This window comes from Marmota marmota, unplaced genomic scaffold (assembly GCF_001458135.2).
Source record: "Marmota marmota marmota unplaced genomic scaffold, marMar, whole genome shotgun sequence".
Taxonomy (NCBI): domain Eukaryota; kingdom Metazoa; phylum Chordata; class Mammalia; order Rodentia; family Sciuridae; genus Marmota; species Marmota marmota.
The window spans coordinates 48,763,427-48,787,448 of NW_026000108.1; the positions used below are offsets into that span (position 1 = coordinate 48,763,427).

The following is a 24,022-nucleotide window of genomic DNA, read 5'->3' on the forward strand; positions in this document are numbered from 1 at the left end:
ACAGTATCTTAATCTCAGAAACCATTCTTTTTTAAATATTCATGCACTTTGAGTAATTGTCAATAAACCTGTCAATTCACTTTGAGTAATTGTCAATAAAAGTCTTACCTGGCAATGTTTGTGTCATGACTGTGAAACTAATCCATGACCCAATCTGTTAAATTAAAACATAAATTAACACATGCATACAGTTAATATAATAATCTGTTCACTTGTGCACTTAAACAGGTAATTTAAAATATTAAATTATTAGAAAAATAGACATAAACTAAATTTCCAAAACTAATATTTCAATTTTTACATATGAAAGTCCAAAATTCCAAAAATTGTACCCTATCCATAATAAAATAGAGAATATTGTCTTAAAAACTTGGATAAATATTAAAATTCTCAAAATCTCTAAAGACATTTTATATAAAGTGTTCAAACTACTTAAATGCAGATACATTTATGCACAGATATTCTTTTTCTTATAGTGAAAATAGTGGTTGAAATATACTTTTTAAATCTATAACTTGAATTGAAATCTATATCTCTGAACCCATATCTAGAGATAAAACAAATATACATTTCATAATAGATCATTATATATGATAATGTATTATATATATATGAACACATAATTTGCATATTATCATATAAAGTTATATAATTTACATTTATGAACAACATACCTCATAGGTATAGTTAGGACAAGAAACCAGCAAAAACATCCATGTGAAGGGGTTATAATTTGGACGTGGAAAACAGGCATTATTTCCTTTTAGAAAGTAGAGTAAAATGTCAATGATGTCACATATTGTAAATTTGATTATATTCTTGTATAATACTAAATTCCTGAGAATAACTACATACCACATGAAATTACATTGTATATTTACAACAACCTATTTTATAAATTGCTCAGAAGAGACCCAATTTCAAATGTTATGACCTTTTCTGACTCAGATAAAATAGCTATCATTTTTGACCATATCTATAACTATATTGCTGTAACATTGCACAATACATAGGATAATAAAGTCCTCAATATTTTAAATAAAAAATATTTAAATTTATTTTGTATATTATAATAGCTGCAGCAGTGTTACATGCTAAAATTATAAAACGTGCTTTGACAATTGCATGCTTCTTCACATTCTCCTTTAGCGTCAAAGTATATGTGTTTGGTTGAGATTATCAAATACCTCAAAACTCCCTTTGTATTAAATTGGCAAAAACCCGAAGGAAAAGTTATAAGAATGCCATTTATATCAAAGGAGTGTGAAAATCTCTCATAAGAAGATTAAGTTGAAAATCAGTATAGTTAATATTCATAAATACCATATAAATTATTTCTTCTCAGAAATTAAGAATCTTATTTACAGCTCTCATTATATTTAGCATATTGTCACTTGATTTTTGTTATTTTTTCCTTCAAATTTTTTCAAGAAACATTTTAGAAATGAAATTTATAATGATATGAAGTTGAACTTTGAGCTGTGACATTTGTAAAATTAAATATGAATTATAAATTTATTGTTTTATTCTCCATAACAAGATTTAATCAGATAACAAATCAACTAATCTCTTTTGGTTGTAACTCTAAAGTCATAATGAAATGTCAGTATGTTATTTTCAAAATTGTAACTATGGTTGAAATATCAAAGTAAAAAATATATTAAGCACTGTGCAGATTTCATGCACTGCTCATTTCAAGATAAGGGCAAACACAAATGCCATTTAATACCAGAGATTATCTCATAAGATTTATGTAAACACCTTTGTGTAATGTGCCTATAGTAATCAAAAGAGAGATAATTGAGGAACTTACCCCGGTTATAGTCATTGAATTTCAGTGGTACCATATGCACAAAAGATAATTTGGATAAAGGCCTCTAACTTATGGGTTGATTCAGCCCCTGGAAGTGGGGGCATGATCAAGAGAACACAAGTTCACATTTCTTCTAAATGTAAATTGTAGATTAATGGATATGTTTTATGACACAGAAAAACATATATATATATATATATATATATATATATATATATATACATATATACAGAAAATGTTGTTTCTAGTGTATATAGTTGGTATTAATTGTAATAGTATGTAAGTTTAAAGATCACTAGTTTTATACACACATTCTCCATGAAGTTTCTAACCTACACTTGTTATAATAGAGTTTCTATAAAATGAAAATCATAAGATTCCTTTTCTTTTTTCTAAGTTGCCCTGATAACCTTTAACTTGTGATCCTGCTGCCTCAACCTCAAAGTAGGATTACTAGGTGCACTAACATGCCTGGTGAAAGTCAGAAGGCTCTTCACATTAAATTTCTCCACAACCCAGATTTTTCTTCCAGAGGAAAGAGTTTATTCTATTGATCCAGGAAGTGCTCCAGGAAGAACACCTTCATGTCTTAGTATTTCTTGGATTTTTTGGCTGAAGAAAGCAATCTAAGTCAAGGTCATCCTCTCTTCTTGGTTTAGTCTTCATCAAATATTTGATCAATACAGTAAAAGATGACTCAATTTAGAACAATGTTATTTATTCATTCTTGCATTAGAATGCCCCAAATGCTCATTGTAGATACTTCCTGAGAATGCATCGTTATCAATTTTTTACATAAACATGATTTCTATGTTGTTGTTTACAAAATCACCTACACAATTCTGAACACTAACCTTCACCTTTGCATTGGCATCTCTTGGTTGTCACCAAGAGTAGCTCTAAAAGCAGATGCTAGAATGGACATTTAGATTAGAATAACCTAATAAAGAGCCTGCAATGAGTACTTCACTGCTCAACAATGCAAAACAGCTTCTAAAATAAGATAGCAGTGCAGGTGTGAAACCTTTTATTAATAGAATATTGATATGTTATATTGATGGAGAGGAATGTTTTATCCAGTATAATTCAAAGAGTGGAATGAAGTGGTAGTTTCTGGCAACATACTTGACAAAACAATTGCTAAAACTTAAACTTATAATTGGCAATTAAAAGTGAAATTTGAATATTAGAATTCTTCCTTGGTAACATGTAAAGACATCTTATCTTTTGCAATGAGAGGCCACAGAAAGCTGAATACCAGACCCAGACTCAGTAGTCAATTATAAAAGTGGTCAAGCTCCAAGAATTAGACAATTACATTTGAAGGTTATCCAAAAACCTTACAAGATCTAGATTTTCATGAACTTCATGAGTCTACAGAAATGACTCACTTGTCCCAATTACACCCTAATTAACACCCCTTTACTGAAAGTCAATAAAGAAGAAAATATGCTATAAAAAATCTTCTTTAGGTTCCTCCCCATATCTCCTCCTAACCTTTGCAGCAACTATCATTGAATTATTGTATTAGCTACCTAAGGTTTTTCTGGATTGGCTAAGGGAAAAAGAGATTATGTTCCAAAGGAACTGCAGGACCTAGCCAGTGTGAACCAACACACCATAGAAGAATACATGTGTGACTGGATTTTGAGGGTACGTGATAAAGGAAAAAAAATATAAAATTGAATAAAGGCAGGTTAATAATTTCTAAGCACTCTACTTAGTATTTAGGATAGTATATAGTAGTGTTATGACTAGTATTTAGGATAGTATATAGTAGTGCTAAGATTAAACAAACACAGTATTAAAATGCACATAGAAGAATGAACAAAGTAACCACCCACCTTAGTGAAGAAGAAAACACATTCAGCACAAACACACACACACACACACCACTAGCATTTGTGAACATCAGGGAACATAATCACCAAAAAAACAAAAACAAAAACAAAAAAAACAACAAAAGAAACCTCCAAAACTTAAGTAGATATTGAAAAAACAGGAAGGTAAAAAATAAATTAATTGAACTCAAGAAAAAAACTGTAAAAAAAGAAAATCAACCTCAATAATATGGAACATTTTTCAATTTGCCTACAGGTGATTATCTACTAAATGTAGATAAAAAAAGTTAATCCCACAACAACAAAAGATTAAAATAGAAAGTGATGAAGATGCTGGAGGCATATGATGTATAACTTCCCTTACATTTCACACTATAACAAAACTAACTTTAAAACCATACTTCAACACAATTTTCTATAACTAAAATAAAATATGAATCAGCCAAGTAGAAGATTACCTTAAGTCCTGGGAAAACTGATCTGGAATTACCAACTCTGTCACATAACCTTAAAAATTAATAGACTGTTCTGATAAAAAAAAAGTCACCGAAGCCTTAAGTCAAAAAAAGACCAACTCAATCAAGAAAAGAAAATTAGGATGGGATATGATTTCTCAAAAAAAACATGCAAAGCTAGATAAATTGTGGAGTAAATATTATAATACAATGGCTTTCTTGCATGAATAATTTTAACATTGCAGGCTGTCTTAAAATTTTCATTTTGAAGTAATCACATCATACTCCAAATAAATTAAGAAGCTTGACAAATTGTTAGTAAGCCAAAATTATGACTAAAATTTGTGATATAAATAACATTAACAAGTTTAGCATTTTTATTAAATTGTATTGTGTTTTTCTCTACACCAAAAAATATTAGACTCTCAGAAAATTTTTATTGGAGATTCACATGCCTTTAAAGAGAGTCAGTATATACTATCATTTTAAAACAGATAAAAATAACATTTAACCTCTTTATGAAAGGTAAGCTATACTTCAATACAAATGAAGACAATAAACCATATGAGCATTTGCACTATGTGAATTTTCTCACCACGATAAATCATGGCATAGCATTTTTAGATATCCACACACATTATTGATGATCAACAAATTCAAAAAGTTGAGTAGTAATCATAATTTTATGTAATGTAATAAAATATATTCTTACAGCACAGCTTTTTCAAACATTCTATGATAATAAATTTACTTTGTAATGTTGTATATTTTATTGCATTCAGCAATTATTTGAGAAAGCATTTAACATACTTCATCAGCCTATCAAGAAAGTGTGAAAAAATTCAGGTATATCTTAAAACATGCTTGAAAACATAATTCTGCCTTTATATTTTTAGCTGGATCAATAAACTGAAGTCCAAATGTTGACAATTTCTAATTGAAATTTACAATAAATGTATGTACTATATAGAAATTGTTGTATATTATTAAATCTAAATGAGAGGACTGATTTAACAAAGCCATCTTTAAATAAGCACACACTATAAACTTTTTAAATATGTGTAGCTATTAAATTTAAAATATTCTCCCAGGTACTGCCTATTTTACTGTGATTGAGTTTTGGCTTTTTTTTTTAAAGTTCAATCTCATTAGGAAAAAAAATTAAAAAGTCATTTGAACTATCAAGGATTGTATAAATATTGGCAAATCAGATCAAGATTGTGTGTTCGGGAATTTGAATATTCATCAACTGATTTTGTACTAATTTACTTCTTAATCAAGAGAATTTTTATCACATATTTAGTGTGATTGTTTGGTTTGTGTCAATGAAGGATGTAGCTGAAAACCTGCACGCTGCATTTTAAGGGAATTATCATTAGGATGAATGTCATTTAGTTTGGAAAACATATATAAAACAAACAAACAAACAAAATATGTGGTACATTATTCTTAAGTTATTCCCAACTGTTAATATTCTCCTTAAAAAAAACTTGAAATAAAGCTTTTTAAAATAATTATCAACAAAATTCACTCTAGGGAAGATAAAACACAAAAGAAACGAACCTGTATGATTGGGGTGAGCCAACATTACATTGATGAAGTGATTCCCAGCTTCACAAACCTACAACATATAAATTATTCAGTGTGATAAAGAGATAAACCAATGCCTATTTTTTATTCTAGACAAAATAAAATCCATGTAATATATTAATTCCAAAGATGCAAGACAAACATTTTTACTTGTAATAAGAAAATTTTAAAACAATTTAAGCAACTATTTGACTATATTGAATATAAAACAACTAGACACAATGAGAAATTCCGAAAATATACTTTATTTTTTTTGATAACCAGGTTCAAATCACCTTATTAATCAATGAGTGTTTATTATTTGCTTAAAGCTTGTTACTCTACATAGATTTTCTTACCATGAACACATAGCACACATTGCTGAAGACAGACTTCTTACAGTATTCTCAGTTCATTAATGCAGTAACAATCTTCTCAGAGTCAGTGAGGAAGTGTGAATCCCAGTGGTTTCAGCTCTTAAAATGACTATTGTAAGTAGTACTGCCCCACAAGGACTCTTGCTACTCTTATGTCATTGGTCCTCTTGATCTTGGCACTTCCACTAATGTTCTGCTATAGGCCACTATAATCCTCTGAGAAGATCAAAGACTTACCACAGTCTCCTGGGACTAATAATATTGAAAATTTGCAATATCTATCTTTTGAAGGTGAGATACTTCCTTTGTTTGCCATATTTACCTTATCTGGTACGATAAGGTATGAGTTCAACAAAGAAGTACGTTCTTATTGATAATAGATTATTATTCAAAACCATTATTATTTAAAGCCACTATCGTTTTAAAAGTAACAAATCCCCAAATCCAAGCATCCTTTAAAGTTAGTTCCTTTAATACTTATTAGTCTCTTAAAACATATCTGATTTCCTATTTTCTTTTCAAACATTTTTGTATGCATTTCTTCATATATAATAATATTTTAACAGACTGCAATGTCTAGGTAATTCACACAAAACAGATGGCATAGATTTCAACATATTTTAAATTTTAGAAAAGAAGTAGATTGAAAGAGAAAACCCAAATCCATTTCTCCTTTGTAAAACTGTTATTTGAAATAATCAACTTAGATAGAACTGTTCTTACAGGAGATAACATTAAAAACAGATCGAATACACTAAAACAATATTTGAAGATACCCAAAAAAATATAATTATTAATTTCACACAAAGATAATTCCACAAAATAAGTGAGGCTCTGATTTTTAAGTCATCATTAGGAATAAAAAGCTGAATTTTGAGTTTTCACTTAATAAATTTTGCTTCATTTTGGTTTGTTTGTTTGCTTGTGTTTTATTTATTTTGTTTTGTTTTTACCTGTGACTGTGGGTAAATATAGGATTTTAGCTACATGAGTCTATATTTTCACACCACATCTTTCATTTAGTAGTTGTGAGAGACTTAGTAAGTGAATTAGAAATTTTAAATTTTTTCTTGTCTCTTAAATGCAAATATTAATTCTTTTTTCTTTCTTTTTTCACAGTGCTGGGATTTGAATCCTGCACCTCACACATGCTAGGCAATTACTCAACACTGATCTCTATCCCCAGCCAGCTGCAAATATCAATTCTTAAATCTAGGGACATTATGATGATTAATTCAAGTACCTGACATATATTATTTGTTCAATAAAGTTTGTGATAATTTTAGTTACCTATGTAATCACTAGTAAATTATTATCCTATATTGATCTTCTCTAAATTTGTCTCATTTTCAACTTCACAAAACAATTAATTGTAAATTAATGATTTGTTATATGAATGTTACATGTATACCTTTTTTATATGGGCACATGTCAATATAGATATCATGTCATACTTATTTTTCATCACTTACAATGCAAAATGAGATTGATAAAATATTTATTAAGAAACAAAATATCTTTGAAAATTATTTTTTTTCATCTGATGAATATGTTTGCTTTGAGATTATCAATATTTTGGCTATTTTAACCCTCAACCCATTTTCTTCTTCCTGTTCATCACAACAAAAGTAAACATTGAAATCATCAATATTCTACTCAAAGTCCAGGCCATAAAATTTCATATACAAAGCCAGAGTATTCATGTATTGATACATAGTTTATCATTGGGTGCCCTTCCCCAAACATACCAGTTACATACTAAAATTAGAAACACAGTATAAAGTGAGTGAAATGTGGTAAATCAATAAGCTATATTTTTCATCTTTCAATGTCATGATGAAACACTTATTTATATATTTTCTAAGGTTGGAAAAAATAAAACAACTATATCTAAACCCTAGAAATGATTAATTTATTGTCAACTTAGAAATTTCATAATGGATTTTTTTTCTTTTTCAATATATTTGTATTAGTTCTTTTTAGATATACATGACAGTAGGGTATATTTTGACATATTATACATACATGAAGTATAACTTATTCTAATTAGGACCCCATTCTTGTGGTTGTACATGACATGGAATTTCACTGGTCATATTCATATACGAATATAGAAAGTTATGTCCAACTCATTTTACAGTCTTTCATATTCCCATCCCCCCTTCCCTTCATTCCCCTTTGTCAAATTTATTGAACTTCTACTCTTCCCCTCCGCACTTCCCTTGTTGTGTGTTAGCTACAAAAATGAATGACTTCCTAATGGATTTTAAGTAATTAGGACTAGCAGTAATTTTAATCTTAAGATCCAGCTTTAAAACTCTGGGAAATGTAATAGAAGTCAGAATAATAAGCGGCCTGCATAAATGTTGTTGGTATAATTTCTTCTTAGGTTAGGGCTGAGTAGAATTAGAAAATTCTGTTGTGCTCTAAAACTCAGTATATGATTCCATTATTTACTGGTTAATTTCAGAAGAACTTTAATATGAAACACTGGTATGCTACTCAGTATGATTTACACATTTTAGGTATATTCATTCTTAAACTGGAAGTCTTCATTTACCATATTATATGTTAACAAAATGACTTAATAACTAAAATTTCAGGCATTTACTATCATTGCTCTTGATTTACATTATTTAAAGCTTAAACTGTGTTAGATAATAAAATTTTCTTAGATAATAAAACAAAACATATAGTCCCATGTAACAGATAACAAACGTCATAGATAATGAACATACAGAAACATAAAGCAACATTGTTCAAATTCACTAAAAAAATAATATTTAAATAAATATGCAAGTAACAGCACCATTTCCTGCTTTATAGTGATTTAACAAATGAAGTAATATTATGTTTGACTTACTAATATTCAAATTGATATAAATTTTTACATAATTCAATCAATATACATGTTTGGTTCCATAGAAAGGTCTGAAGAACAGGACTGAAAGAATTTGGGAAGATGCAGGCCCTGAGTTCATTCCCCAAAACCACATAAAATAATTTTTAAAAAAAGAAAGATAAAAAATTGAGGACAGACTTTTTCTTCATACTGAACTAGCTACATTGACAATTTGGCCAAAGTTGTTTTGGGGATGTTTATTTGGTGTACTTGTAAAAGTTTTTGCTCTTAAAATTTTATAAATTGGTGACTTTATAATAGGAAGAATCACTGACTATATTTTTTCAATGGTTACAATAATTTTATTCTTTATAAGTGACTACAACATTTTGATTAAAAGATTTAGAGAGCTAATGATTTGATTATAGGAATTTATTTAATTTATTTCATTTTATAGCATTATTTATAATATATTAATACAAAAATAGATTTTATTTTCTGTATGACAAATCTTCCAAAGCAAAGTATTTTATGTTCTTAATAATACCAAAATTAGAGCATGAGTAGCAAGTAAATATTTGATACATACCAGAAAATTGATAGCAGATACTGTGACTTGCCTATTTCCAAATGCTAGAAAGTAGGAAAAGAATTTGTTATGCAAACACTCTGTATTGTCACACTACAGATGTAATTCACAAAATGTTTAATGGCTTCATGGTCATGACTATTCCCTAACCAGCAGTATGGTGAGCTATATTATCTACATTTTAGGGTGATACTAAAGTGTAATTGTTTTGTTGAAAATAAAATACCTCTTTTCTAGTGCTATAAGGACATTTAAAAAAATCTCTAAAATTAATTGGTGTCATTTAGCTCTTTAAAAAATATTTTATCTCTCTCATTTATCATTTCTCATTTTAAAAGCCAAACTATAATGGCCTAACAACACATAATAATACCACATAATGCTTTTATTTAATGTCTAACAATAAACATAAAATGTTAATAATAATCAGTATTTTGCATCATTGTTTTTAAATACTCATTATTTTAATCAGTCAAATGTATAGGAGTGTTTTATAACAGGCACTATGTTAGCTGGTTTATATAAATATATACACATTTATATATAAAATGTACTTATATATAAATATATATATACATATGTATATGTATATGTATGTGTGTGTGTGTGTGTATATATATATATATATATATATATATATATATATATATATATATATATTGTTTTTTGGTACAAGGGATTAAACCCAGGGATGATTAACTACTGAGCCAATTCCCAGCCATTCTCATATTTTATTTTGAAATAAGACCTTAAGACCTTACTAAGTTACTGAGGATCTAAGGATCTGAGGTTAGTCTGGAACCTGAGACCCTCCTGCCACAGCCTCCCAAATCACTGGGATTATAGACCTGCACCACCATGTCCAGCTGTATTATGTTTTTATTATAAAACTTATACCTATTGTTTACCTTAATATCATATATGTTTCTTCTTATAATGAAACATTCTTCTTTATCTAAATTGTAATAGTTGTATTATACTAATTTCTATTTACCATTATTCTTGTATCAAGTTGATACAACTTGACATAACTTCACTCACTCAGCAATTTCCATTAGGAATTCATATAACAGACACTGCACTTACTGTATGCTTGTGATAAATTATAGGAAAAGCCAAACCAAATCTTACCTTAATAGAACTTAGTCTGATCAGGAAACAAATACTAATCACATGCTCACATGCCAATGAATGAAAATTTGTAAACTTGATAAATGGTATCAAAAAGAGCTTCTACATATATGATTATAACAGATGTGCAGTTACCAATTAATGCCAGATATGACCGGTCACTTATGTATATCTAGGAATAGACTAAAGTTATGTATATTTAAGCATTAGTTGCAAAATTTGCATTTTGTACAATTGCAATAACACACTGTGGTAACTGAAAATTTAAACTATGATATATGGCATTGGAATAGACACATATTTCAAACCTGTAAGGTGCAGACTGTCTATACAAGGTACTTACTTTCCACTTGAAATCTGTATTGTAATGTAACAGATGCTTCACTGAATTTGAGTCCTACTTAAATTTACACTTACATAATAATGTTCAACTAAAAAAGAAATAGCAAATTTACAGTTTAACAAATATTTTCAATAATTTTTTTGTATAAAAAAATTGTATAAATTGTCTAAGCTAGAATTTTGAGGTTAGCAATTTAGTGTATGGTTAGATGAGAAGAAATTCTACATACATGGTGGTGTATACTGTGGATGATTAATGTAGTAGGCAATCCAAGAAGTGAATCCCCAGTAAAAGGCACAACCCTACAAATAGACAAAGTAAAATAGATGTTATGGAAACTATACTTGTCAAATCCTCTAAAGCTAGCTCATATATTCATTTCATACACTGAGAATTTATTTTTGTATAAAAAATTGTATAAATTTTCTAAGCTAGAAAAATAAATTTCTTCAATTGCTAAGGCAGCATTATAAAACTCAGTATCACTGAGGATGTATATTCCATTGTACCATTATTATTAACATTAATGAATATTTACAATATAGGTAAAAAGTAATTTTTATGTTTTAGAAAGATTTCTCAAGAATGGTTTTGTATATTAAAAATATGAATGAAATAAAAACTAATTGCTGCATAAAAAGTTCTAATAATAAATGGAAAAAGAATGAATTATTTAATCATTAGCAAATATATATCTTGATTGATTAGAACCTCTGTAATATAGGCCAGATTTATGAGTACTGAATTAAAACATACAGATTGTCCACCAATAGAATAAATTTGATCGTCTTTTGTCAAAAATAAATAAATAAATAATTTCTTCTCTTCATGATGTATCTTTTCTTAGCGCTCTAGGGTTTACTACTGTGTTACAACAACAGCAGCAACAACAAAATTAGATGGCTGTTTTGGAGACATTTTAGAAAGCTGATATTTGCCAAAAATCAGGGCATTTGTGTGTGTGTGTATGTGAGAACATCTTTTAAATAAATTTCAAAGTGAAAATCAAATTAAATTTGAATTTGAAATGACAAATCAAAGTGACCAATAGTGTCCATTATAAGTTTTTAACTCAATCTTTCAAAAAATTTCCCATGTTTGATAGCTTTTTGGTAGTCGATAACGGTTACATTCACCTTTTCTGGGAAAAGCAAAAATCTTAGCATTACACTATCACTTTCATAAATAAGATAAAGTTATTGTCATATTAATCACACACCAGTGTGTATTTTAGGAGAATTCATATGTAATATTTATCCTTTTCAGGAGGCACTTAAAGAATCCAAATTCAGTGCTCACTCTTCCCAAAATGAAAAATGTTCCTTGGAGTATCTAGTTGGTCTTGTAAGATAAGGTCCTGGCAAATCTCTCTGAACTTTATTGGCTGAGGGTAGCTCAAATAGAATTGCTCAAGGAAAGACATTTCAGAACCATACGTTTTAATAAATGTTGACACAATCAGAAAAATCTAGTCTTGAGGAAAAGATGATTCATACCTTAAAGCTTTGCTAATGATCAATATACTCATTTTCTCAATAATAATTAAAATACAAATAACATTAATTCCCACCTGTATCAAATTTTTCAAAGGTGTGTGTCCTGCAGAAACTTTGTGAACAAATAAAGTTTCCAAAAGATATCGGATATAATGTATGCAATGGAAGAGGCAAGCTAAACTGGAAAAAGAAAAACACACATAAACATAAACATTAAATTCTCTTCCAAAATTCTTTCTTGCTTTGAGTTAATTATTTTACATGTTTGTTAGTTTATTACATTATCCACATATTAGAAAATATTAATTCTGGTAACCAAACACAAATGTTTACTTTTATATTTTATTCTAGAATTCTTCTAAAGTTAATGAAATAACAGTTGTAAGATTCTATACTTCTGATAATACATATCGTTTACAATATAAATCCTAAACTGTTATGCTCACACTTGCCCCACAAATAATCTAAATATCATAATTGCAAATGCCTTCATACCAAAATGCCTCGAGATTGAAGCAATTTATAAATTTTTAAAAAGTAGATTTTTAAGATTTATAAATAATGTGCTTCAAATAGATGCATTTGATACTTAATAATATACAGAATAATTTTAATGGTCTGATTCTCCTTTAGAATTGAGAAAGTTACATTTTCATTTTCTATAGAGTAATAATGCATCATTTGTTTTTCTTTGCTTCTTACCCATATAGGATGTTGTAATATTTGGTCTTTTCATATATTTGTTTTTGTTGTATTCTAAGTTTCTGCCTCTTGTCATTTTAACATAGCTATTATTTTAAAAGTAAATATTAAATGTGACTTACAGAAGTATATCGTTTTTAGAAATACTAAGAAGAATTCCATTAAAATTAGTACATATTTTGTTTGAAGAAAAAAAGGTCAAGTCTCAAAGCTTTGCTATTAAGAAAATCAGTATGGATCAAAGATGATGTAACTTTACCAATAAAGTTTGAACATAAAAATTAGCATGCCATTTACTCTTTGCAAAGTAAGATATTGAGATGATTTATCAAGTTGCAAATTTATTTGAACAAAAAATTAATTAATGAGTGTGATTCACTAATTGAGGTGTAACTCAGTGATAGAGCACTTATGTAGCTTGTGGGAAGTCCTGGGTTCAATTCCCAGCACTACAAACAACAACAACAAAAATGATTTCTGCTTTATCTGGTAGTGAGTTTAAGGAAAACAAACAAACAAACAAAAATAGACAATAGTGTCAGGAGTGGCAAATAAATTATTACTTTGAACTTCATAGCCTTGGACATCTTGACTGCTGCATCTGGGAATCTTTCCATGACAAGGTATAGAAAGACAGGCCCATTTACAGGCAGCTGCTGTTAATTGAGTCAATTCCCCTACATGGCAAGGAATTTAGATTGTAGCTTTAAATTTAGATGCCTGCTAGCCTTAGGTAAAAGAGATACCAGTGTGCCTTGAGGCACCAGCTGCCTGGAGGAAGAATTACTGTGCAAGTGATAAGGGTCCTAACAGGGCCAATTTCCCACAGCTTATCACCTCCTATTTATCTTAAAGAGCCCTTCTTCCCAATAATTACCTTTGGTGGCATTTGAGGGCTTTCTCCCTTTGTTAGGATCAGACCCATCAGGTCTCTTCCACAACTTAAGTCCTTGCTTTAAATATATTTTCTTGCATCTTTCCTATTCTTTCTTTCTTTTGTTTTTTAAATAAACAGCACTCACTATTTTTATTTTTATATTTATTTGTTTGTTTATTTATTTATGTGGTGCTGGGGATTGAACCCAGGGCCTTGTGCATGCAAGGCAAGCACTCTACCAACTGAGCTGTGTCCCCAGCCCCTAGTATTATTTCTTACGACTACTTTTTCAGACTTTTATTTCCAGCAGGCCCACACCTCCAAGTGTTACTTCTTCTCTCCCCATGCAGGCTGTGGGTCAATAGTATCTGGGTTAAGTCAACCAGAAGTCTATCATTTATTAATTCATAAAAATATAATATATAATATAACTCTAATGTTACAGTACATGTTCTATGTGATGTGTATTTTAATAATTAACACAAAAATTATTTAAAAGGTGAAAAACAATGTGGGTATCTGGAGTATAAACCTTCTTAGGCAGCAAAACAGACAGACAAAAAAAGCAAATGTCATGATATAGAAGGTTGATTTGTAAAATTCTAAGGATTGGTAAGGGAAATTATATCTCTCTTCATTTCTGGGTTATGTTTCAGAATATTTATAAAAATGTTTAAGTAATACAACTTCCCACTTTTTAAAAGAAAGCATAAAATTAGCCCGGTGCGGTGGCACATGCTTATACTCCCAGTGGCTTGGGAGGCTAAAGCAGGAGGATCATGAGTTCAAAGCCAGCCTCAGCAATGCTAAGAAATTCAGTGAGACCCTGTCTCTAAAAAAATGCAAAATAGGGTTGGGGATGTAGCTTAGTGGTTTAGTGCCCCTAAAGTTCAATCCCCAGTAACCAAAACAAACAAAGCCTAAAATTTAGATTAAATCTGGCAACATACCAGAACCCTAAATAAGAAATTTTGGTTCAAGACATGATAGCCATGAAATAGGTCCCCAGTTTGTTTTATATTATTATAACACAAGGGCATAGGAAAGAGGAGACCATACGTAGCATACACAGCTAGAGCTTTCCTGTTGAGATATTTGCGCCACTGTGCATAGTTGATAACTAAATAAGTCTAATTTCATTTTGAAATATTTTTATTCTATTTGGTTATGTTGGGCTTCCTATCTAGCACCAGTTTTTTCTTTGTCCATTCCCAAACTTATTGTAAATCTACAGAAATATTATTAAAGTTTTTGTGTTTGCATTTAAGAGTAGTAACCATTGTCAGTTAATTCTTTTGAGAATGCTGCTTAAAATGTTCTTTATTTATACTGTGCTATGTATCTATTACATGTTACATATTTGCTCTAAAAAAATTAGTGGTAGCCATTACATTTTCTTTCTAATCTCTCAGCCTCAGTCGTTTTCTAAATGAATTAGACATTCTCTTTATTTAAGGAAAAAAAAAAGAAGTTAATATTCCTAGGCAAGACCATCATCAGTGAGATCCAATGTCTCCTTACTTGGTTCTATCTCTGCTATCCTAGATTTCTTTATGTTGCTACCATGCACTAAAAAATTTTGTCATCCCTAAAAATCTATTACTTTCTGCTGGGAGCCATTAGCCAAGTAGGTATGACAATTTCCTTGCCAGCGTACCCCATGTTGCAGTGACATTGAATGTAGGTGACCTTGCTCAAGGACCAAGGCGGATTAGGGTGTTCCCGGTTTAAGATAATCATGTTTAGGGCGTTCCCAGTTTAGGTTCCAGGTTTAAGGTTTAAGATTATTCCTGCTGGGAATAGGGCGTATCCTGCTGCCTGAGTTCCCCTTGAGTTCTCACGGGATTCAGACAGTATATTTTTGGGAGACAGAAACCCAGTGGAGGTGGATTTGGGGAGAGAACGTGGATTTCCCCAGAACGTGATTGTAGACGGCTGGTGTGAGTTCGGGAATAAAGAGTTGCTGTTTGAATCTACAAGCTGTGTGGTGGCTCGTGATTGTGTGCCCAGCCAGACTGCGGCAACTTTCATTAGTATAACTGTATTATTTAAAATTTCCATTTTTCTCAAAATATAACAATAAATTTTGTGTAAATATGTTTTAACTTTCTTTTTTGGGGGGAGTGAGAGGATACTGGGGATTGAACTCAGGGGCACTGGATCACTGAGCCACATCCCCAGATCTATTTTGTATTTTATTTAGAGACAATGTCTTACTGAGTTGCTTAGCAACTTGCTTTTATTGAGGCGGGCTTTGAAACCTTGATCCTCCTGCCTCAGCCTCCTGAGCCCATGGGATTACAGGCGTGTTGCATCTCTCCCAGTGATGTTTTAATTTTTTATGAAATCCATACATATTCAGTACAAATTTTATTTCAAACTTACATTTTTTTTTTTTGTTCCTAGCAAGGGAGATGTGGTACAAGACTCTGGTGCTCTGGGCAGCAACAGAATGTTATACATCACTGATTGCCACACAATCATAAAAGTGAACAGCTGATAAGTCTATGATTTACTATGTTGTTAAGCTATAATGTTCCATAAATTAGGCATACTACATGAATTTAGAAATGAAATTTTCAATTTATAATGGGATTATACAGCCCTAAACCCTCTGTAATTTGAGAAGTATCTCCTCCCCAAACTGTAAGAGCTATATGAATCACTTACTGTACCACTGGGTGGCGTATACTTCTAGTGCTCTCTTTCCTGTCATATACATATGAGATCCTCAAATAAAACAGGAGGTATATTAGCAGAGGTCCTGTGTATTCAGCCAAAAATACCTGGAAAGAAGAAGGTAATTTATATTTACAATAATTTTATAAGTTTTTCAAGGTTTACTTACCTTCATTAGTATTCATCTACTGCCTGAACTGGTAAAATGGCTAGGTGAATACATGCTATTTTAAAATAATTATATAAGATGCTAGCATAAATAAATCTTCCTTAGAAGAACCATGCAAGAGTTAAGGAGAACTCATTACATGCAAATAGTTAATTTAAAATAAAAACAAACATTGAGACTCAGATGATGGCAGTGTGGATCTAGGCAGCAAATGCTGACTCTTATACAAATCCCAGAAAAAAAGCAGTAAAAGAACAATTGACCAGAAAGGTGGGTGACAGAATGCCCCCCAAACTCAGTATTGGACAACTTGGGAGATGGGGAGACTTGGAATTTGGTTACTGGAGTAGAGAATCAGGACATTTCCTGACCCTAAAACTCTGACCAGGGTACAGTTGGGGGAGGGGTAACAGAGAGAAAGAAGAAGAGGAAAAGCCCATAATCCTGACTTAACAATAGTTGAAAAGAAATGTGAATCAAATTAAAATGGGCCAGAAGCAGCAAGAACAGTGAAGGAGATCACACAGTTTATCCCAAATTGTGGTCAGAAATCTGTTTCAGGCAAGGCAAGCAGTTTGTAGAGTCCACAACTAACCAGCCTCTTTAGAAGAGATTGAACAAACACATCTTCTTCCCATTTACAGATAACAACAAATAAAACCATAGGGAGCACCTCTGAAGTGGATTGTCTCAGTGATCCATCTAGAAGAAACTTGTAGAGATTCATAAACCTTCTCCCCCCTGCCCTCCACAAGGGGAGTGGGATAGAGCTGACATAAGAACAAATAAGTCACTGCCAGGGAGTGCTAACTCCAATCTGAGCTCACCACAGCCTCTGCTTCAGATGAAGACAGGCAAACTGACATCCTACCCTATTCAGAGTAACAGGTAAAAAACAATGATGTGCAGTAATCAGGGTAATACTTCTGTGCAACAGTCTGTCAGCAGGAAGCCTGCTCTCACAGGCCCCTCAGTTGAAGACAGCTACCATGTACTTAGATAACATTGCTCTAAAGAAGCCCCAGGAGAGGGGAGCAGGTGCTCAAGAATTCACAATAACCAGACAGCTACTGGAGCTCACACAAAGCCTGGCCCAATAACAGCCTACACTCCAGTTGAGGAAAAGTACTCCAGTCACCCACATTAGTCAGAACAAGAGAGGTTTTTGCCACAGACTGCTCACAGGGAGGCTGCATTCAGGTGCCACACATTTGCAATCACCAAGCTTTATGCTGCCATAAAGAAATTCCAGCTGTGTGGAGCAGGTTGCCAGCATTCCAATCAGCAACAGTGCTCAGCCCTGCACCCTGTGATTCCACACCCAACAAAAACAGTCAGAGATGTACCACCCTTCCAAACATGCAGATTTGGATCTCTAGTCTAACTAACAAGCACCATCTGGCAAGAAAACCATAACAACCATGGAAATAGTTCCTGTGCCCCAGAATCTCTAGAAGAATCCACAGCTGTGAGTTCCTGAATTTCCAGACATAAACTAAAAGTTCTTCAGAATTAAATATATATATATACACATACATATATACATATATACTGTTAAGATAAAGAACCTAACATATCTATAGCATATTTCATGTATGAACAATAAAATTTATTTATTTTCTTCTCAGTTGGACATGGAACCTGGAAACTTTTTTTATAATAGGCTGTATTTTAGGACATAAAGCAAATCTTAGCAAAGAAAGAGAGGAGGTGGGGAGGGAGGGAGAGAGATTAAATTCTATCAGATCATATTGGAATAAAATTAGAAATCAACAAAATAAAGAACAGAAACTATTTGTAACTTCTGGAGATTAACTAATAGAATTTTAAGTAAGGAATAGGTTATGGAAGAAATCAGGCGAGAAATCAAACAATTTTAAAAACAAATGAGAATGGAATTAAAACAACTAAAACTCTCTTGGATATTATGAAAGCAATTTTAACAGGAAAATTTATAGCATTGTACATTAAAAAACAAAACAAGAAATATCCCAAATAAATAATAAAATGTTATAGAAAAGAAAAAATAAAATTCAAAATAAGTAGAAGATAGGAAATAAAATCAGAGCCAAAATTAGTAAAATTAAAAATTAAAGGTAATACAAATTATTAATGTGACAAATATTTGACTCTTTGAAATGATAAAGATTGATAAACTCTTAGCCAAATGAGTCAAAAGAGAGCAAAGACTCAAATGAGCAAAATTAGAGATGAAAGAGGAGATATGACCACATATACTTCTGAAATCCAGATAATCATTAGAATCTATTTTGAAAATTGATACTCCAATAAATTAGAAACTCTAGAAGTTATTAACTTTCTAGATACAAATGACCTATCCAAATTAAACCAAAAGGATATAGATAGCCTAAACAGACCAATATCAAGCAATGAGAGTGAAACCGAAATTAAAAGCTTTCCAACAAAGAAAATCTCAGGACCAGATGGATTCTTTGAAAAGTTCTAACAGATCTTTAAAGATAACTAATATCAATCTTTCTTAAATTATTCCATGAAATACAAAGAGAGGGAAAGACGGAATAAAAAACTCACAAATTCATCCTAAGATGCTAGTATCATCTGGATACAAAAACCAAATACACAGTCAAGGAGAGAAAGCTACAGAACAATATTCCTGATGAACATAGATGTAAAAATCTTTAATAAAATATTAGCAAATCACATTCAATAAAACATTAAGAAGATAGTGCACCATGATCAAGTGGGTTTCATTCCATATAAATATGGTTCTACATATGCAAATCAATACATGTAATTCATTTAAAAAATTAAGGAAGAGAATCACATGATTATCTCCATAGTTGCAGAAAAAGCCTTTGACAAAATCCAGCACAGTTTCATGTTTAAAATGCTGGAAAATTCAGGAATAGAAGGAACTTACATCAACATTATAAAGTCTAAAACCAACATAATACTAATAGAAAAAACTCCAAGCATTTCCTCTAAAATCAGGAATGGGAGAAAATGTCCACTCTTACCAATTTTATTAATATAGCTCTTGAAAGTCTAACCAGTGAAATCTTGCAAGAGAAGGAAATTAAAGGTATACAAATAGAAAAAGAACTGTTAAATTATTTTTGCTGATGACTTGATCCTATATCTGAAGACCCAAAAAAAACTACACTAAAAGATTTCTAGGGATGATAAGCAGGTTCAGCAAAGTAGCAGGGCACAAAAGCAATATAAAAGAAGAAGGGGGAGGAGGAAGAGGAGGAGGAGCAGGAGGAGAGAAACTATCATTATCCTGGAGTATAATAATTAATCTGCTGAGAAAAAATTAAGAATATTATCTCATTCATAATAACCTCAAAAAAATGAAAAAGAAGGAGGAGGAGGAGGAGGAGGAGAAAGAGGAGGAGGAGGAGGAGGAATCATCTAACTAAGGAGGTAAAAGCCCTCTTACAATGAAAACTATAAAATACTGAAAAAAGAAATAGAAGAAGACATTAGAAGATGGAAAGACTTCATATGTTCTAGCACAGACAAAGTCAACATCATCAAAATGTTCATATTAACAAAAGTCTCATAAATAATTAAATTCAATCTCCACTGAAATACAACTGATATTATTTACAGAACTGGAAAAAAACAGTGCTAAAATTTATTTGGAACAAATAAATGTTCTAATAATCTAGATGGCTTTCCTAACAAATGATGCTGGAAAACTTAACATCCATATGTAGAATAATGAAATTAGATCTCCATCTTCCTTCCTGCACAAAAGTCAACTCAAAGTAGACTACATGTATAGAACTTAGACATAGAAATGAGATCAGAAACACATAGAACTGCATAGAAAAACATAGAAACTACAGACATAGAAATTAGATCAGAAATACTGAAACCATCAGATGAAAGTATAGGCTCACTATTGGTACAGGCGCCAACTTCCTTAACAAGGCCCCTAAAGGTCAAGACACAAAACTAAGAATCACCAAACTTGATGGCACCAAATTAAAACAAAACAAAACAAAAACCTTCTGCATAGCAAGTGAAATAAGGGCCTGAAGAAAGAACCTAGAGAATGAGAGAAAATATTTACCAGTAACTTTTCTGATGGGGAATTAATATCCAGATATGTAAAAAACTCAAAAAGCTTAACACCAAAATAAACAAATAACTAACTGGATCAATAAGTGGGCAAAAGAACTAAACAGACTTTACTCAAAGAAGAAGCATAAATGACCAACAAGTATATCAAAAACATTTAATATCCCTAGGAATCAGGGAAATGCAAATCAAAACTACATTGAGATTTCATCTCATGCCATTTAGAATGCCAATCATCAAGAATATGAGTAATAAAAAATATCAGAAAGTATGTGAAGAAAAAGATATATTTATACACTTTTTTGGAGGGACTGCAAATGAAAATCTCCAATGGAAAACAGTATGGCAATTCCTCAAAAGGCAGGAATGGAATCACCATATGACCCAGCTATACCACTCCTTGGTATTTATCCAAGAGAACAAAATTCAGAGTATAAAGCAATACAAGCAAATCAGTGTTTATAACAGTGCAATTCACAATAATCATGTTGTAGAACCAGCCAAATTGCTCATCAACAGATGAATGGATTAAGAAAATGCAGTATCTCTACAAAATGGAGTTTACTAAGCCGTAAAGAATTATGGAATTATGACAATTGATGGTAAATGGGTGGAACTAGAGAACATTATGCTAAGTTGAAAAAAACAGACCCCAAAGCTGAGGGTTCAATGTTTTTTTTTTTTTTTCTCATATGTGGAAGCTAAGGAAAATAATAAGAAAGTCAAATAAAGAAGATAAAAGGAGATCATGGTGTAGAGGAAGGTAGTAGAGAGGGAGGCAGAATGGATGCAGAAAGGAGGAACTGGGGGATGCAACTGACCAAATTATGGTGTGTGTGTGTGTGTGTGTGTGTGTGTGTGTGTGTGAATTTACCATAGTAAATTTGCCTTAATGTATATCTATAAAGCCCCCAGTTCAAATAAATAAATAAAAGATAGACCAGAAGCATAGAGGAAGGGAACAGGGGGAAGGAAAGAGGAAATACTGGGGACTGAAAGGGAGCAAATTATATACCATATATGATGAGGTCAAAATGAACTCCACTATTATGTATAACTACAATGCAATAAATAATAAAAATAAAATGGACAACTATAACAGTATGCAGTAGTGAAATTTCATTAATACGAAAATAGAAAATACTGAAACTAATAAACTGATTTTTAAAAATTGGAACAAAGGAGATTTTATTTCACTAAACAACTTTAATGTATTTTTTTCACTTCCTCAACCCAATGTATACTCTCTCTTCCACAAGAACTGTCCCTGTCATTTTCCATGTATTATCTTAACTCAGTTGATTTCACTCTGATTCAGACTGAAATAATTCAGTTCTTTTTTTTTTTTACCTTAATTCTAATGAGTGTAGTTGTGTGGCAAAAAGGATTGACTTCAAAGTGCTAGGGCTGAGAGGAATTATGTTCTGCAGAATTTTTAATTAACAAAACACTAATAAAATTTGAAAAAAAATCATCAGAAACAAGACAGTGTGACTGAGAAAAGAATAGCTGGTTGACTGGTTTTCTGATAATTTTACAAATCTGATAACTGCTCATTATTTGATTTTGTTTTAATGCTAAAACTAGTTTAAAGTCACTTTGAAATATTCAGAAAGAAAAGGAAATGTAATTACGTTACTTCTGAGTATTCAAGGATAATAGGAACCAAACAGATATTACAATATTAAATTTGACTGCCATTAACTGCTTTGTTTTCACCATTTTCTAAAGGAAAAAAAAAACTGAATCTGCACGCTTTGTTCAAATATGCAACTAAGACATTTGTTAGAATTATGTTCACCACTTTACTGAAATTTGAATTTATTATGTATATGTATGTGTGTGATTTTATATAAATGTATACTTAAATGTAAGTATATTACATAGTTTTTATAATAATAATACATAATAAATATGGCCTTTTTACATGCAGATCTCTGGTTATAATTCTACTTTTAGCAATATATATCTCATAACCCAAGAAAGACTTCTGAAGGTAAACATAATACAATATCTGGTCAATTCATTGTAAAAGCAACTTTGTTTGAGAGACTATCTTGATTTATGACTTATGACATGCCAGATTTTTCAAATATAAGGAGAATGTTCACTACTGAATGTCTGTTGATAGGGTCCAGTCAACACATTGTAATAATGAGGAAGGTGAACATTTTTGTACAACCACAAAAAAAGTTTAAAAAATGTATCCCGGCATCAAATAATCCAAAAAAATAACATTTGAGCAAATTCTCTAGACATAGATCAAAAAAGAACAATGATGTGAACAATAGTTAATCTGAATAAAAAGTCACTATTTATTAAGTTAATAAAAGCCTATCATAGATATGAAGTTTCTTTGGACCAGAGGAAATTAAATTATATTCTTATCACTATGTCTCATAAAAAGAAATCTGAAAAGCATGCTAGTGTACATGAATATATTTTAGAAGGCTCAATACTTTATCACATATATTGTTAAGGCTGAAACATGTAAGTTAAAATGGTACATAAATATGAAGTGTACATATTTAAATCACTAGAGGATGATAATAACTAACTTTTGGATAATGCATTTTTTGAAAAAATTCATTTGAGTCTAAATATAAGAAAAGATGAAAGATGTTTTACTAAGCTGAGAAAGTAATCAAAAAATGTTTCAGTATAAGGACCAGATATTAAAATGTTAATATAATAGCTTATCAAAATAGAATTGCTCTTCCACTAAGAAGTAAAAAATTAAAAATATATAAAAATCAGGCATAAGCAAACAGAAATGCATATGTACACAGGTCAAGTGAATTATAAGAACTTACAAAAAATCTCCAATATAAACCATAATCTGAGATTCTATATCAAAATAAGTAATGACATTTTCTACTTATTTTGAAGGTATAATCTATATTTAAATTTTGACTTATTTCCATTATCAACCTGTACTCATTTATACTTTTTACAATGTTTCTGGATTAAAGTAACATATTGCTTTTAATGAAAAATTCATTACTTCTGCTAGGCAAATGATGTAATTGAGAGTTGTTGGAATTCTGTAAAATCTTCAACTTGTTATG

General features: G+C 30.9%; 1 protein-coding gene across 3 annotated transcripts in view; it reads right to left on the reverse strand.

The window, feature by feature from the left end:
- Positions 1–24,022, reverse strand: part of Tecrl (trans-2,3-enoyl-CoA reductase like) — a 99,714-nt gene that overhangs the window by 20,542 nt on the left and 55,150 nt on the right. For all 3 annotated transcript variants that reach the window (XM_048784577.1, XM_015482145.2, XM_048784576.1), the window contains 7 exons: positions 16,706–16,821; positions 12,531–12,636; positions 11,190–11,262; positions 9,487–9,530; positions 5,673–5,730; positions 675–760; positions 109–154 (listed from right to left, as the gene is read on the reverse strand). In XM_048784577.1, the coding sequence (XP_048640534.1) occupies positions 109–154; positions 675–760; positions 5,673–5,730; positions 9,487–9,530; positions 11,190–11,262; positions 12,531–12,636; positions 16,706–16,821 (529 nt within the window). The remainder of the gene's footprint in view (positions 1–108; positions 155–674; positions 761–5,672; positions 5,731–9,486; positions 9,531–11,189; positions 11,263–12,530; positions 12,637–16,705; positions 16,822–24,022) is intronic.